This window comes from Strix aluco, chromosome Z (genome assembly GCF_031877795.1).
Source record: "Strix aluco isolate bStrAlu1 chromosome Z, bStrAlu1.hap1, whole genome shotgun sequence".
NCBI classification, from domain to species: Eukaryota; Metazoa; Chordata; class Aves; order Strigiformes; family Strigidae; genus Strix; species Strix aluco.
Window position 1 is genome coordinate 84,758,029 of NC_133971.1, and position 16,442 is coordinate 84,774,470.

A 16,442-nucleotide genomic window follows, 5' to 3' on the forward strand; every position below is an offset into this window, starting at 1 on the left:
TCCACTGCTCAGATGTCTTGCCTCAGATCAGATAGCCCATCTCCAGGGCCGTTGCTGGACTGTCTCTACTGGCCCTCTCCATATGCTCTGTTCTTGTCTAGAAATGAAACTGGACAAGGTCATAACTTCTAGCGGTTCACACTGAATATAGGGTGCTGTAAAGCCACAAGCAATGAGTGTAGAGATTATCCTCTTCAAAAACATTTTTTTTTTCAGGTACAACTTGTTAAAAACCTGAGGACATGCATTATTTCTCTCCCACCATCCCTTTTTCCAGCTATTGATAAGCCCTCAGAGTCTCCAAGGCTTCTGTGAAAAACATTTAACGAAGAGTCAGGTGGATGCTTCCTTAGAATTTGTCTAGCTGAACACAGTGCTTCTGGTGCAGAAATCTTTTTTTTGTCCTATTCAGTCTATGCCACTTTCTGGGATTTACAAGTAACTGGTTAATTTCTGTTCTCCACTATGTTTTTCAGCTCTTCTGCTCAGCAGTGTATTTCTTCATTACCACTTTCACACTGTTGCTGAAGATACTTAGTCTGGTCCTAACTCTTTGAAAGTTCATAAACAGCAGAGAGAACCTGTTCTCAGTGTAGACTGATTGTCCAGTCCTGGGAGGCTGGCTCTGGGTGGCCCTGCTGAGCAAAGGGGTCGGCCCAGATGATTTCCAGAGGTCCCTTCCAACCACAACCATTCTGTGATTCACATGGGATCATTACACCAAGGGTGTGCAAGACTGTCATTAGATCCTTCAGTAAATTCAACTTCCCTGAATTTTTTATCTTGTCACTGAATTAGTTTTAAGCTATCTGACTTTATGTAACCTCCTGTATTGACTGCTGTAGGTGAGCTTCCCATTCCTATCTGTACTTTTTTCCTGCTTTGTTAGGTGCCTGTTGATGATAGTCCTTTTGAAGGTCATTTAGGGTTGTTCAATAACCTGATTGCCTTGTCTTCTCGGTGGCAGAAAATAATACTGCCTGCACTGTATGCTTCATGTATTTGCATTTTCTTCTCCCTTTCTTTAGCTCTTTCCTTGTATTTCCAGATGGTGAAACCTAACACCTTGTCAGTGATTCAGTATTTGTAGGGAGACTTGTCTGTGAGGTGAGGTTTGTACATTTAGACATAGTTGATTGCAAGCAAAAAAATTAACTGTTGTTTCTATTCTTCCAGCCACTATATCCAGGACGGGGACATTGATGCCTCATATGAAAGCCAAGGTATTGCACTTCAGGTCCACACAGAAATTGATAAATTATCACAGAGTTACCTGATATTTATTATTTGAGAAACTGGCTGAAAATGAGAGCAGGCAGAAATTGGTTGAAAATAAGAGCAGACAGCAATCTGCTTGCAACAATTTCTCCTTTGTTTTTTACCAAGTGTTCTGGTTGCTTCTGCTGATATGTTTAACTTGTCTTCCCTCCTCTGAAATCCATTGTCTCCTTTTTGCCACCTACCTTCCAGCAGAGCTCTTTGAGTGGCAATCAAGCACTTCTTCCAGGGGTGATCTTTTGTTTGGGTCTGGTTTCAGGTCATACCAGGAGCAGACAACAAGTTCAACAGCACACGAAAACAATCTGCTGGAGCTCAGTTCCGGGTAAAGCATTGCTGCCCTGTAGTGCCCCTTGAGATGAGTGCAGTGATATTTTAGTGAGAACTGGTAGGCTGCTAAGCATAGTTAAAGCATCCAGCATGTAGACAGGGGTTTTTCTGGGTGCCAAGCACAGCTGATCATGGCGGGAGTGACCTGGTTGTTATCACAGCCTCGCAAGTTGCTGTGGGGTGGGAGAATAGTTCTTGCTGCAGGATATTGCATGCCAGGATATGGCAGTGCTTTGGCTTGCTGGACTGTTGATCTTTCTCTGCCCTCACCAGCATTCCCTGATGGTGCTCATGGAGAGGATGTATTCTGCCAACCCACACTTTGTGCGCTGTATAAAACCCAACAGGCAGAAGGAGCCAGGTGTAGTGGAGAGCCAGGTGGTGCTGCAGCAGGTGAGGAAAAGCAGTGTCCTTTACAGGTACTTCTGCCATGTCTCAGTGGGGAGGGCAGACCCCATCGAAATGCTGTGGAAATGCTGGAAGCTGACTGGTCTGGGTCTCCTCTTGCAGGAGAAAATGCGGGCACGCTTTTTATGCATGTAAATTTTCTGGGTACTTCATTGGTTTTGCGACACAGACTGCTAGGTCCAGGTTTTACAATCCTAGTTCCCTCCCATTTCTTTTTCATGAATGCAATGAGATCTGCCTGTCATGTACAAGGATTCATCTTTGCATCTCCTGGATGGGCACTGGTACAGACAGTACTCCAGAAAAAGTTAGAGACTGTTCTCACCCATCAGCCAGGGCAACTCTGAATAGAAGCCAAGATGGGATCACTTCGACAGGAGCTGAAATGTGCTGATATGACTGTCTTTAGGTACTGGGTCAAGTCTGAGATCCAGACACTTTAAAGAATACTGAAAATGATTACAGGAGTTCAGAAAGCTCTGCGGCCTGTTTAATGTATGTAAGAAAGGATAGGATTAAGAGGGAGCTTCATCTGTGCCTCAGAATACTTCTTTGTCCAGATTTGGAAGTAAAAGACTATCCTCTAAGGGACAGAGGCAAAGCAGGACCCATGCTGGAAGGTGAAGTTATTTCAATCATTGGTTTTTATGGTTTCCAACTCTTTAACTGAGAGTGGTTAATCATCAGAGTTACAGGATGTGGTAAATTCAGTCTTTAACCAAGGAAACTTTCAGAAAATAACTTTTTTGTTTTGAACTAGACAAGTTGAGAGCTGAATGAAGGAATTTCTGGCTGCAGAGGAACAAGCTGGTGTCCTAATGACCTGTTTCTATTTGTTTCTCTTTGTGGTGCCGGTTCAGCTCCGATACAATGGACTGCTGGAGACAATCCGTATCCGAAGAGATGGTTTCTCCTGGAGACCCTCATTTGAGGAATTTGCTGAAAGGTTTGTTAAAACCTCTGCATGTTCCTTCTTGGATATTGTTAGGGAAGTGACCCTGGTAACCAGATATGGGCAGGGAGTGAAACTGCCTCTTTAAAGTTCACATGCCTGAGACCATGGGGTTGTTTGTTGTGGGAGGCCAAGTGGGAAAGACATTGATTTATTGTTGTTTGCTGTGAGGGTGACATGGAGCCCATCAAGGATGGGGCTCTTACCTTGCTGAATTGGTTTGTTTTTCACAGATATGGAATTCTTCTACTTAAACAAGATGTTTCCTTCACAAAAGAAAGGTAGGAACCCTTCCTTTGTAATGTGCAATCCAGTTTGTTCTTCAGAGACTTTTGCTCTCAAGGTAGCATAGCAAACTGCGTAAAAGGAACAAAGTGAGGGTGGGGTTTTGTGGTAATGGAGAATACAAATTCCTAGGCAGAGACAGTTAGTGTTTAGAAAGCATTTTGTACAATGATGAATGAAATCTTTCTTGAATTGCTATGTAGTAATTCCATTCAATTGCTATGAAGCTGTGCTATCTCATGGAATGAGAACTAGCTAATGTACTCAATTTAGGGAGTCACAATAATGATCAAGGGTGTCCGCTGAACTCAGTATGGCAGGGGCTAAGCACAGTTGCCAGGTGCCTCTCCAGGCTTTTTCCTGATAGTCTCATGGGAGAAGAAGATAAAGACAATGCTGAGCAAGCAGCCAGCACTGCAGCCAGGCTAGAGAGGATATTTCTGGTCCAAGACTTTTTGTGTACAGACCTAATATACCCTCAGCACTTTCAGAACCTGACTGTTCCTTACTTACAAAAATGTCCCCCCCAGCTCTGCAGTCTTACACTGTCAGCTTTTTTCCTTTCCACATCTAGGGCAGCAACTCCCTACCTCCTCTTCTCCATTTTTCCCAGTCCCTCCTTCCCACCATGGTCAATTGTGTCTGATAGTGAGAATGAAGCATGTAAGGCAGCCAGATTATTTTTTTTTTTTTTTTTAGTCTTTTAAGAAAAGGATTTGAATGTTCTCCTGGAACAGTTCTTTCCTGGCAGTAGTTCCTCCGGCCTTCACAGTGCTTCCTTGAAGTTACTGACAATTCTAATTTAATAAGAATTGCGAACCCAAGTGAAGTCAGGAGAATCGCATAGATGAATGAGAGATGATAGTAATCAGGCAGCATGGTCTGTTTTCAGACACAAAAATCATAGGATGTGTTTGAGAAGAGAATCAGCATGGATACAGATTGTGGCACAGTGGAAGCTGTCTGAGAAAGAAAACCACTTCTGCTTTGCTATGCGCAATATTAACAAAAGCGCCACTATGATTTCACAGCCTGGTTTTGCAGGCAGAGGGAGGAAGCTGTCTGTGAGGTGCAGCTAGAGTACTGCTTTCAGTTCCAAGTGTTGGGGGATCTTTCCAAGTGACTCAAATTTTATCACTAGAGTCTGCAAAATGAAACTGGAATTGTAAAACAGGCTTTCTCCTGGAAGTCTTGCAACTTGTGTGTTCCAAAGTGCTTGGAAATGAAATGAGGAAAAACAGTTCCGAGAGTAAAATAGGCTCTGCAGAATTGCCTCCCAGGAAGCTGAGAGAAATCTGCCTCTGGGAATCCCTTTGGTGATGTTCCTAGCTGTACCTCAGGGAGCACTACAGATCGACAGCTAGTTACTGAATGTGATTGGGTGACAGAGAATGTAATCCAAAATTGTTGATGCACTTTCTCCCCCTTTATGCACCTAAAACCCCTGGCTGCATAGTGTTCACTTTGGGGGGAAAATTATTTATTCCACTTCTTTCCTCTCTTGCAGCTGCTTGGAGATACTGCAAAGTACAGAGCTGACAGGCTGGTTATGTGGGTAGGTGTGGATCACTGTTGCTGGGAATCGGGGGCCTGAACTGCAGAGACTTTATACACACAGACTTACCTGGTTCCCTTCAGAGAGAACTTTCTGTCTGTAGGAAAGGTCTGTCCAAAGGATCATGGATGCAAGCTTAGACAAACAGTGTTTCTCACTGCTTCTTTGTCTCCTCAACTTCTCAGGAAGTCACGACTTTTCTTTAAATATTGGCACCAGGAACAGCTGGCAAAGTATGTGGAGCGACTGGAAGGAGCAGCAGTTGTCATACAGAAAGGTGAGCACTGGGACAGGAGAGGCCCTTGACTCTGGTCTCACACCAGGCCAAGGAAAAACTTTTCTCCAGTCCCTGCTCCACCATTGCACCCTTTCAGATGTCAGAAAGGCAGGGCAGGCCCCATCTCCACGTCAAGGCCTATGGAGTCAGAGTCCTTATTGCAGATGCCCACCTCCACAGCACTCATCCTCAGTCGGGGGTAGCTATCAGACAGTGTGAGCCTTGGAAAGGGAGAGCATGTGCGCAGGAGAACTGAGCTGAGCAGGGCAGGCGTATGATTTGGCTGCATCCCCAGATCTGTCTAACCGTCCTCTGGAGTGAGGACTTGTTTATGAGTAGTGTTGAACTGAGGAGAGGGAAAAGAAGATGAGTGAAGCAGATCTCATTCCTGCCTTCAGAGACAGGCAGAAGGGGATGAGGTTTTGGGGTTGTTTTGGGTTTTTTTTTTCTTTCCTTTCCAGGTAGTGTCTGCTCTGGCAGCCTGTTTCTCCAGAGCAGGCACTGTGGGCAGTTGGGTACTTCCCTTGGCACAGACACCGTGAGGACTGTGCAGCCAGGAGGAGGAGGAGGAGGCTGTCACCCTGCCTGGTCTCTCTCTGTTGCACTTCTCTTCTGTATGGGTTGTTTCACTGCTGAAACATCTGAGCAGCTTCCAGCTATGCACCGCACAGTATGACAAACATCAGACTGTCATATGCTGTGCCTTGTTCTTAGCCATGAGGAAGATGTGTGGGTAGTGGGAAATGAGATAGTGTGGTTTTCAGTTCATGTGCTTTGGTACCTGGTAGAGTGGGCGAGATAATGCAGTGTCTCTAAAGCTCACGATGAACTCTGTGATGGCTGCTTATGGGAAAGGTTATCCTGTGGACTGACACCAAGGAAATCCTGTCTTCTGCATGGAAGAGCTTTGTTTTTACCGAGCAGTGTCTGAAGGCTACCAGGGAGATAGATGGTTAACAGGTGCTCTCCTGTGAGTCTTTGCTTTTTAGGAATTCAGTGCCTTGGCATTAGAGATGAGATCTTAGATTTTTTTAAAATCCCTGATCTGGAAGCTTAGAGAGGAGAAGACAGTTCTCATGTGGTTTTGACTGCATGCTCACAATAGAATTTGCATTGCTCGTTATTAATATGATTCAAGTGTTGAGGGCTTTGCACTGGGTGAAGGAATATCACCCAATGTGCTTACCTCAGGGAGTGACAAAGGCATGAACAGCAAATTTTTTCTAACCACAGCTTTTCTCTGAACAGTTTTCAGGGGATTCAGATGCAGAAAGAGTTACCTAAAACTGGTGGCTGAGCTGAGAGCTCAGGCGCAGCGGCTACAGGAAGAGGCAAAGAGAGAAAGAAGCCGGCAGCTGGCGATGGAAGTAGAGGCCCACAGTGAGTTGCTCCCTCTCCCCCTACACGTGGCCACTTGTGGGATGATCACTTTGAGGTGCTGTGTGCTCCAGGGGATATCAGCCTGTCATCGGCTCTCTTTCATCTTGTTGCAGAAAGAATCTCACTTCCAGTCCCCATACCACAAAAGAGGCATCCTCAGCCTTGTTCTCCTGATAAGCCACCACAGCCACCAGTGCCACGGCCACGCAGCAAACTAACAGAGGTAGTGATATTGGCTCTGCTTGGGGCCCCTTATCCACGTGTGTTCGTTCCCTGCTCCTTCCACCTTCTGCATGCACATGTTCTCTTGTGTGGTCCCCGGAGAATGTTGTCATTCTTGTTATGAGAAGTGAGAGAGTCCTTTCCTACTGTGGTTAGTTAAAAAGCATGGTCAGGGCCTCTGGGGAAGTGAAAGCACTTTTGATACTTTGATCTTGTCTTAAGAGAGTCAGGGGACCTTCAAAGGCCCACTTTCCCCCCTCTCTACTTTCAGTCCACTCCTTTTGATAACTACTTGGACCCATCTGTGCCTCGCCCTGTTCTGTGGACAGAGGAACAGACTGGAAAAGAAGCAAAAATGAGGAAACTCCAGCGAGGAGCAACTCTCTGCTGGTTCAAAGAGACACAAGCCCAGAAGGTCATGCAGGATGATGGGGCCTTCCCAAGCTGGCTGCATGGGATGATCAGCCGGAGGTGAGTACATTGGACACAGTGGCCACAGCTTGGGCTGTGGCAGGCAGGCAGAAGCTGCTGTGTCCTTAGGAGGACTGTGTAGGTTGGATTTGCCAGGATTTGCCTCCTTAAAGAATGGGAGTGACCTGCATAACCTTTTAATTTTAGGCTGTGAGCTTCAGACCCTTAGGGAAAAGGTTGGAGTTCCCTATCACAGGATGCAAATGCTGACACTTTACATGGGTTCAGGGAAAGACTGTGGAAACTCATAGGAAATAAGTCCATTGTGGGTTCCTAAATACAGACCCTGTGCAGGGAAAGGAGGCTTGGAAAGTACTTGGAGAGGAAATACACGCATGCGTTTACCCTGTTGCGGACCATTTGTGGAGACATGATACGGAATGAAGATGGACTTTTGGTCTGACTCATTCCAACTGTTCTCATATCTCTCAGTTTAGGTCGGGAGGAGACCTCAGTTTACAGCAGGAGAATGCAGCGTACATTTATTTAAAAGACTATTAAGAGGGGCTTTAGTGAGTAACCAACAGCAAGATACCTCCAAAGTCCCCAGATACAGGAAAAGGAAGGTTTTTTTGTTGATACCTCTGCCCGTCTAATGAGAGTGCAGCATAAGTGGAATTTACATTCCTTTAGGCTGGAAGAGACATCCACAAAGTCCTACTTTCTTATGGAGTTGTTTACAAGACTGAACTCTTTAGCTTTTTTGGGAAAGCCTGTATTCAGATTCTTGTAATTTTGCTGCAGGGTATGCCTCACACTTAACTCTCTTTGCTGAGCCAAGCACTAGTTTCCAAGCTACATATCAGAGAAATGCGGATTATGCCAGTGATAAGGTAGGAGCATGACAGTGGAGTTAGCAGGTAGATGTCAGAATTTCTGGCTATAGTCTCCCCTGTGTGCAAATTAATCTATGGCGCTGCATGCTTGCTAACTGTCAGTGTCCCTTATTTGGTGGGAGTTGTGTGTGAGCATTGCTGCCAAGCATGACTGTCACCTTTATCTTATTCCAGTTTGTAACTTTTTTCTGTTAAAGCTGCAAGTCTCCTTCAGCCTTATTAGATCACGAGTTCCTGGATTTTATTAGTTTATCAGTGTGAACATCACTCAGAAATTATACAGCACGTTACCTTAGTAAAGGACACTACAGTAGCTGACAACTCCCTGGTAGCTGCATTTTTTTTCTTTAAGATAATTATCAAGGCCCCCACCTGCATTAATGCTTTTGTCCACAGATCCAAGAATGCAGGAGAGGAATAAGCACCTGGAAGACAAAACTGTCTGAATTCAAGTATAGGCTAGCCATGAGCACTTCATAATGAAGGACGCAACAGATCCTTGCCAATTTTGAAGTGGTGCCTCCTGTTGCTGGATTTAAGTCTCCGTACAGCAGTGTAAACTCAGCCTCATGTAACAGAGCAGCCAGAGCAATCGAAAATTACACTGGTGATTTGCAGTCACCTTTAGCCTGGAGCAAGGCACATGACAAGCACAAAACGGTGCTTTGTCTATTGGGCAGAGAGGGGGAAGACCTCCTTACAGCAGGAAGTTTAGAGACCCAGAATGGTGTAATCCATGTTGGTGTTTTTCCAAGGCACTTTAGCTTGTGCTGAGCACCACTACCCCACAGTATCCTGACTTCTGTCAGCCCTGGAGCACAGGAAATCCACGTGTGCCTCCTCATCTCAGCAAGGCTTTGTAATGCGCTCTGTGCTGGAAGGCAGTTGTTGCTATTGTACTAGTCAGACACCAGGAGCAGGTTTGGAGCAGCCCTGCTTGGAGATGCTTTGGCTGAGAGTATCCTGCCTCCTCAGTCTGCTAATGCCTCCCTGTACCACCAAGCCTGCGTCAGGAAACTGTAACTAGGAACAGATGGGGCAGATGCTGGCCTCCCTGTGGACTGGGAGCACTACCATGGTAGCATGGGAGATAGGATGGGAGTTGCTGCACAGAGGCAGCTGCTCACTGTCTGCTGAAAAACTATTTCCTGCTTCCAGGGAAGCTGAAAACTTGCTGAGTGACAAGCCTTTGGGTTGTTTCCTTGTTCGGATCAGCCAGAGCCGACCGGGCTACACATTGACATACAGGTAGGTAATGAGCCTTGCAGAGAACAAAAAAGAAGGTCCAAAACTGAGCTATGCATGGCTGGAGGAGTTAACCTCTTCCACAGAGGAGTCCAGTGATGATGATGCTCAGCCTCTCCTGTTGTGGGTGCCTCAGACAGTTTGGAGTAGCAGACAGAACACTGCGGAGTCTGTCTCTTGCCAAAAGCTAGATCTGTTTGTGGTTGGGATGCTGCGGCTCCAAGGGTGCAGGTCCTGCTTAGGCTGTGCTATATGGCTGAGTGGGTAAAACAGGTTGGAAGAAGCAGTGACTGAAGCAGAGATCAGTCTAGAGGCAGGCCAGGGGAGAGGCAGTCAGAGTTCTGGGCATCGTCTTTGTACAGCCTCAGGCAAGGGGTAGGACAGAGTTTTAATGTGGACAGCAGCCTTGGGAGGCAGTAGTCTGCTGGGGTTTAGATACGGCTGCCAGGGTTCTCCTGTCACTGACTTTGGGGAAATTGCTGCTTCTGCAGCACCTACTAGCACAGTGTGTGACACTCCAGCATGGTGCATCTCCTGCATCATTGTGATGTTTGTTACTGTGGCTCCTGATCACATCTGGCCTCTTGAGACAACTGCAGAAAGCAGTGACTGGGTCCTGGAGAGATGTTGTGGCCCCATACCACGACTGTTTCTGTCTGTCCATCTCCCCAGGGGTGAACACCGCTGCAGACACTACATGATCCAGGTGCAGCCCAATGTGCGCTACGTCATCCTGGGGGAAGACCGGGCTCACGCCTCTCTCACCGAACTGGTTCGGTATCACCAGACTGTGGGCATCCAGCCCTTCATGGAGATACTGACTGTTCCCTGTGGGCAGGTGAATGTTGAGGATCTGCAGCCGGAAAAAGGGTGGGGCATGGACCGTGCCGTGAGTGGGCAGAGTCACTGCAGCAGCAAGATCTCTCTTTTGTGTTCCCGTTGGCGGTATCCCATTCTGGCCAAGCAGCTTGGCCTCTTCTGCATGCACCAAGAAACGCTACTAGCTGGGCACTGGGAGTCCTGGGAGGGGGACAGGCCCTGGCAGGTGGATGACACCCCCTGCCTCCGAATGTCAGTAGTGGGCACAGATTGGTATTCCTCTTTGTTGTGCTCTTTGGGGTGTGTGGAGGGTCTGCAAGCCACTGCTGAATCTATTCTTCCCTCCCTCAGAAAAGTAGTGAGAGTCTGGATTATGAAGATCTGGAGTGCCTCACGCAGGGCCCGCCAGCCGCCAAGGGGGAGACCCCCCCAGAGGTCCAGCCCTGCCCCTCCAGTCTTCCCACCAGTAGACCTGCTCTGCAACCAAGAGCAGCCACAGTTCTCAGACACATGTGGTTCAAGAACAACAACAGTTTCCAAAGTCAAGAGAGCCTGGACAAAAGTAGGACAAAGCCAAGCTCAGGCAAGGAGAGAGGCAGCCAACGAGCCTTCCCTCGCCTCCGCTCTTCCATACGCCTGGCAATGCAGGAAATCCAGCAGGTGAGCTGGGGCATATCCTCTACCAAGCATTACCACCCACAGCCACTCTGAGACACATGGAGCTGCCCTACCCCGGTGCAAGACAGGAGGCTTCCACAAGTAGCGCTCGGTTTCCTAGCTTCTGGGTCACAGGTTTTATTCAGTGGTCTTGAGATCAAGACTGCGTTCACTGGAAGTGCTGGGCTGGGGGAGACCCTGGGAGAGGCTTGGTGAGATGCCCAAAGAAAAGTCCACAATGAAAGGGGCTGTGTTGTGGCCAGCATCTCAGTTGCTGCTCCCCTAACGCTGTCTTTCTGCTTCTCACTGTAGTTCTCTTCCGTTCCCTTGAAGACCTCTGTACAGAGCTGCTGTCAAACTCACAGCATTGAGGATGCAGAGCCCAAATGACATGGTAAGAGGAGGCAGCACACAGGAAGGCAGACAACAATTGCAGCTTCCCTGGGAAATGGAGGAGCAAAGGGACTTTTCCCTTCCTGCTTCACCTGGAGCATGTCTTGGCCATCAACTACCTAGAAATGTAGCAGGAAAAACAGAGGGCAGCGGCCAGCTTCCATTTCAGGACTGCAAAAAGACCAGGAAAAATGGGAAAAATCGGCATAAGGTTGGGTTCTAAGCACCTGTATGCTTGCAGTACAATAACAAGGCTGCTGGAGGGAGCTCACAGTTTGTTAGAGGCCTGGGGCTGGAAGGACGATTACTATCGGAAAGCCTATCTGCACACTATAACAGTCAGCTGCAGTGCCTTAATGTTGTGGACAGAGGCACGCATCAGAAGTGGGTACTGGGCAGAGAGCCCTAGGGGGTAGCAGAGGCAATGAGCCAAAGGCAAGGCTGAGAACACAAGAAAATACAGCAGCCTGTGAGGACTTTAAACAAGGACTCAGCAGTTGAATACACAGCCAGTTACTGAGGCTGAAGTATACTGGGCGGCTTATAAGAGTATATGAAGTGGGACAGGGCAGGCTTCTGACACAGCTGGCTATGCACCATGTCTTAACTGTCTGAAGTATCTAGTGGATGAGCAGCTCTCTTGTGCAGCCAGTATGTAAAAAAACAAAAAAAAAAACCAACCCAAACCAACGCCAAAAAAAAACCCCAATCAAACTGTCCCATTCAGTTGCTGAAGGCAGGAGGAAGCAGTAGTGGAGCTGTTGTACACCTCTGTTAAAATCTGGATTTGTGTCAGCTGGAGTGAAGAGGGGTCAGAAGACCATGCTCTTGGGTGCAGACCCACTGCAGGGCTTGCAGCCCTGCACCAGGATTGACAAATTCCCTGCATGGTTCCACTCCCAGGAATGTGTGTTGGAGCAAAGCTTTCTAGCTAGGACCTGTCTTGTCTTCTTTTGAAGGCTGAGAAAATCCTCTCCCTGAAGTGTTTTGACTCAATTGCTTCATTCCTGTATGTGGGTATTGATGTACCCAGGGGATGCTCCTTGTGTCTGAGGTTAGGCATAAGAAAGACAAAACATGTGGAATCTGCATAGATAGCTGCAAGAGTGTTGTAGTGGGATTGCTGAATGGAGCCCTCCTTTTATGTCCTCCACTGAGTTGTGTTTCTTGACTTTCTTGCAGGTCAAAGTGACTCAGCCGTATCATCTTCCAGTGCTGCTGGGCCTTGCCTAACTGGGTGAACATACCCAGACATACAGCAGACTTTTTTTTTGTTTGTTTTTGTTTTTGTTGCACCCAGTTGGCCTTGTGCCTTTAGCCACGACTGCTGCAGAAATTAACTTTCATCAGCACTCAGTAGCTGAGACTGCTGTATCTGCAGTATCTGGACCAGTCTCATCCTGACCGAGGGGAGAGGATGGGAACAGTAACACTCTGCACAGACCCACAGTGCCTGACAGTCTGTGTGTCAATACTTCGGTGTGCCTGGAGACCCCTCACCTCACACTGTTAATAGTCACAAACTGGATATTTCTCAACAGCGTGTTCTCTCAGATAGCTGTACTGATTTCCTACCACTTTCTCTTCAAGTCCTCTGTCTGTTTTGATCCTGTGTATCTGCTGCTCTGGGTGCCAAGGGAAGCTGGACTTGGGCAGTAAGGAATTAAATTGGTGTGTCCTTTTCATTGAGTGCAGGAGCACTTGACTGAGAGCTAAGACAATGCAAGAATATCTTTCTGCAGAGCTCATGTCCTGCCCTTGCATCAGTGTGCTGGCACACTGCTCCCCAGTCCTTAGCCAGAGCTCAGTTCAGGGAATCATTGGTGTAACCTTCTTGTTCATCCTGGTTGGGATTGCTACAAGTCAGGGCTGGACAACACACTACTTTATGCTGAGGGTAGAGGGCTTGGTGGGGACCAGCCAGGGAAGCGGTGGCTGTTTCAGCCTGACGTCCTGGCTCTCCCCAGCATTCCCTTGCAGCATTAACATACCTTTTCTCTTCCTCGTGCTGGGTTTTGGCAGCTGCTTTGAGACTGTTCAGGACAGAACTAGTCCAGGCAGTCAGAGGCTGCTGTTTGCAGAGTCCTCCTGGCTAAGCCCAGGGGCCTTTTGCTGTGCAGCCTTGGCCTCTATGCCAATGTTCTCCTTGGCTTCCTCCACCACTGGGCAGCTGGAAAGCCTGCCTTCTGGGTAGCACGTAGAACCTCTTCATGGCCAAAACTTTTCTAAGAACTCACTAATGCACAGAACTGAGACATGTATGAGAAATGCATTTCAGTAATAGAGCTGCTCTGTCACTCTTTCCTAGTTCCTGTGCCACAGAGCATGGTGTAAGCCCAGGGCTAAGATCCAGTTGCAAAACACTGTTTCCTCCTGTAGCCTGGCAAGGGTAATGCTGAACCAAGGAGGGTGATGAAGAGCTTTCCCAAGCAGCTGCCTCCAGTACCTCCTGGTTGCTGCTGCAGGCACAGCTCACAAACAGCATTAGCAAGCCCTCAATGCTCTGCCTATATGCGAGGTCTAGCCAAACTTCTGGGGAGCAGTGTGGCTAGTGCTGTGCTGCCGTGGGGAGAAATGTGTGCCAGCAATGGAGAAAAGCTGAGAGATGACCTGGGATCAGTCAATAGACTGCTGAAGAATAAAATGCAAATTTGACATCTCTAGTGTGGTCTTTGCCTGCTTCCAAGCTCATGGCCAAAGTCAGGCACTGGAGCTTCAGTTCTATGTGAGAGCATGAGTTACGCTAAGGTTTTCTTTAATCTTCTCCCCAAAAGTGATCTCCATTGAAGAGCAGCAGCTACATGAGCAGCCCTACCTCATTTCCTACAGCAGCAACTTGCCTTGTGGCACTCGGAAAGTTTTGTCTTAGAAAAAGCAGAGAGCAAATTGTGTAAGCCAAAGTGGGAAGGCCATTCAAGTTATATCATGTTATAGTTCAGCTGGCGTGTGATGAACTGAATGGGATGTACTCACATTTCCCCATGGGACTTCAGCTGAGCTCAGAGAGGGAGGCTTAGGAAGAGAAGCCTGGATGTGGGGAGGTGGGCAGAGCCAGCCCCCAGGAAGGTAGGAAGAGCAGTGAGAAGGATCTGCAATCCTCAGGAGCAAGAAATGGAAGTGCTAGAGGGACCTCTGGGCTTGGAGGCTTGGGAGGAATTTTATCTGCCTTTGGTCCTTGAGGTATCTGACGAGGAACTCCCCATTGGGGTGGCTAAAACAGAAATCTTCATTCTTTTCTCCCCTTCTTAACCCTTCTTGTTCCCCTTTTTCCCAACTCTGCCCTCTCTCTCCTCTCCTCTGTCTGGCCATCTTTGATGTAGACTTGAGGTTTAAGAACATGAACCTGTGACCCAAGGATCAGTATGGCTCTTAATCTCTTTTCACAAAACTGGCAGTCCTCATGTTGTTTGCCTTCTTCCTGGGCAATGCTGTGGTGTATGTTGACATGTTTCCTTCTCAAAGACTTACTTGGCCCTTGGCCCAGACAAGGATCTCCATGCTGCTCTTAGCCTCACGCCAGCCTGCATCAAGTGACTGTGGAGTGTTGTAACAGCATCTCTGACGTACGGTTTTTCCTATCTTCCAGTTAACTTTGTTGTCCACACCAAACACTTATATGGTGTGCCAGTGCTTTGCAGCAACGTTTAGGACAGGGTGCTTGACCAGGGCTTTGCTTATCAATTTACTCCTTATGGTGCATCACAAAAACATGGGAACTACTGTCTGAGTTGAAGGGGTCAATCCAGCACAGGATCCTTGACCATGAAGGTGGCCAGTAGGGGATGCTTAGAGCAGATTGAAGAGCAGTATAGGCATAAACCTGTTTCCTCTGCTACATGTTCTGAGCAATACTCAGTTTAATCTTATTCTGACCAAAGTATCCTTCCGTCTAGCAGTCCTTGCTGGCTTGCTTTTCCATAAAAGCATCTGATTGCTTTTGATCCTTTCTAGATTATTTTGCGTCCATAGCAACCCTAGGCAATTAATTCCTCAGATTTATGATGCATAGTGAAGAGTACTTAAATTTGTTTGGTTTTTAACCTGCTATGTCATTATTTAATCCATATGCGCTTGATTCTATACTTTAAAACATCACAAGTAATAGTTTCCAAAACACCAAAGCACATGATTTTATATATATCAGTTTCTCTCCCTTGGCTGCCTTCTCTGTCCTATGCATTTTATTTTTTTCCCCTTTTCTGGCTCTCCTTAATTCCACTGATTCTTCTCTGAGAGGGAAGGGAGAAAACACAGAGCCAACCCCCAGGCCACTTTCTTGAGCAGGAGTAACTGGTCTGAACTCTCTCTTTGCACAGTTAGAGCCTCTCTTTGTAAATTACATCTACCAGCGCTGACTTTAATTTGTCTTTTTATCATGCAGCTGTTCATTGTGAGTCCTTTCTTGAACTCTGCAGTGAGTGCTCATTTTCACTGTACTGCATACCTCAGCCTCACCAGCAAACTCTGCCCTATCACTGCTCACACCCTTTCCCAGACCGTTTATGAACACAGCAAAAATCACAAGCCCAAGCACAGATCCTGGTGAGACAGCACTGGTATGTTCCTCCATCTTAAACACTGACCATTTTCCATTCACTGTCTTCTGCCTTTTTATTAACCATAGGAATAAAGATGTTGTGAAGAAGAGCCATTAAGGACATTTGCTGTGGGTCCTTGCTGAAAGGGTTTTGGGCATTCAAGTACATCCATCTATCCAGCCATATCCATGAAGCAGGATTCCGCACTCCAAGGAGTAAGACATGACTTCCTTCTGTCAGAGTGGGGTTGTTTCTTCCCCTTTCATCCCATTTCTCTACAAGCCTAGAGGTGCTATTCCTAATTCCCAGTGTGGAACTCAGATTCACAAGCCACACATCCCCAGATTTACCCAAAGCTCTTAAAAATAGAAAAGCCCAACCCTGGCATTTCATTCCTCTGGTTTCAGGCCGAATTAAGCAGCAGGTTTCATGTCCCGTAGCAGCTGAGAGATCTGTGTTGGGGTTCCTCCAGAGATCTCAGATAAATGCCATCTACGTCATTTACTGTTTGTGTAAGAAATTCGTTTTGAAACATACCCTGCTGATGCTTTCACCTGAACCAGGTTGCCTTATTCATCCCTGCAAAAGGAGGTTGTAGCATGGGAAATTCCCTTCGTTCCTTGCTAGTGTGAGTAACTCACTGTGCTTTTCTGCTGGCCCTCTGTCTTCTCTGAATGGTCTTTCACACCTCTGTTACCTGTTCAGTCTATGGCAAGCTTCCAGTGTGAAACTGTTTTTTTGGTTTGGTGGGGGTTTTTTTTAGTTTTTCAGCTTATCACTCTGATGGACTCTGTTA

At 47.1% G+C, this 16,442-nt stretch overlaps 1 protein-coding gene across 1 annotated transcript in view; it reads left to right on the forward strand.

Annotated features, from left to right (window-relative positions):
• Window positions 1-15,766, forward strand: part of LOC141918832 (myosin-IIIb-like) — a 29,553-nt gene extending 13,787 nt beyond the window's left edge. Inside the window, exons 17-35 of the mRNA XM_074813678.1 lie at window positions 102-118; window positions 278-337; window positions 477-542; window positions 1,049-1,086; window positions 1,177-1,237; window positions 1,538-1,603; window positions 1,801-2,001; window positions 2,877-2,962; window positions 3,202-3,249; window positions 4,761-4,808; window positions 4,994-5,085; window positions 6,334-6,465; window positions 6,579-6,688; window positions 6,959-7,158; window positions 9,153-9,242; window positions 9,912-10,077; window positions 10,410-10,718; window positions 11,028-11,109; window positions 12,291-15,766. Coding sequence (XP_074669779.1) covers window positions 102-118; window positions 278-337; window positions 477-542; window positions 1,049-1,086; window positions 1,177-1,237; window positions 1,538-1,603; window positions 1,801-2,001; window positions 2,877-2,962; window positions 3,202-3,249; window positions 4,761-4,808; window positions 4,994-5,085; window positions 6,334-6,465; window positions 6,579-6,688; window positions 6,959-7,158; window positions 9,153-9,242; window positions 9,912-10,077; window positions 10,410-10,718; window positions 11,028-11,105 — 1,868 coding nt within the window. The 3' untranslated portion in view covers window positions 11,106-11,109; window positions 12,291-15,766. The remainder of the gene's footprint in view (window positions 1-101; window positions 119-277; window positions 338-476; window positions 543-1,048; window positions 1,087-1,176; window positions 1,238-1,537; window positions 1,604-1,800; window positions 2,002-2,876; window positions 2,963-3,201; window positions 3,250-4,760; window positions 4,809-4,993; window positions 5,086-6,333; window positions 6,466-6,578; window positions 6,689-6,958; window positions 7,159-9,152; window positions 9,243-9,911; window positions 10,078-10,409; window positions 10,719-11,027; window positions 11,110-12,290) is intronic.
• The last annotated feature ends 676 nt before the right edge of the window (window positions 15,767-16,442 follow it).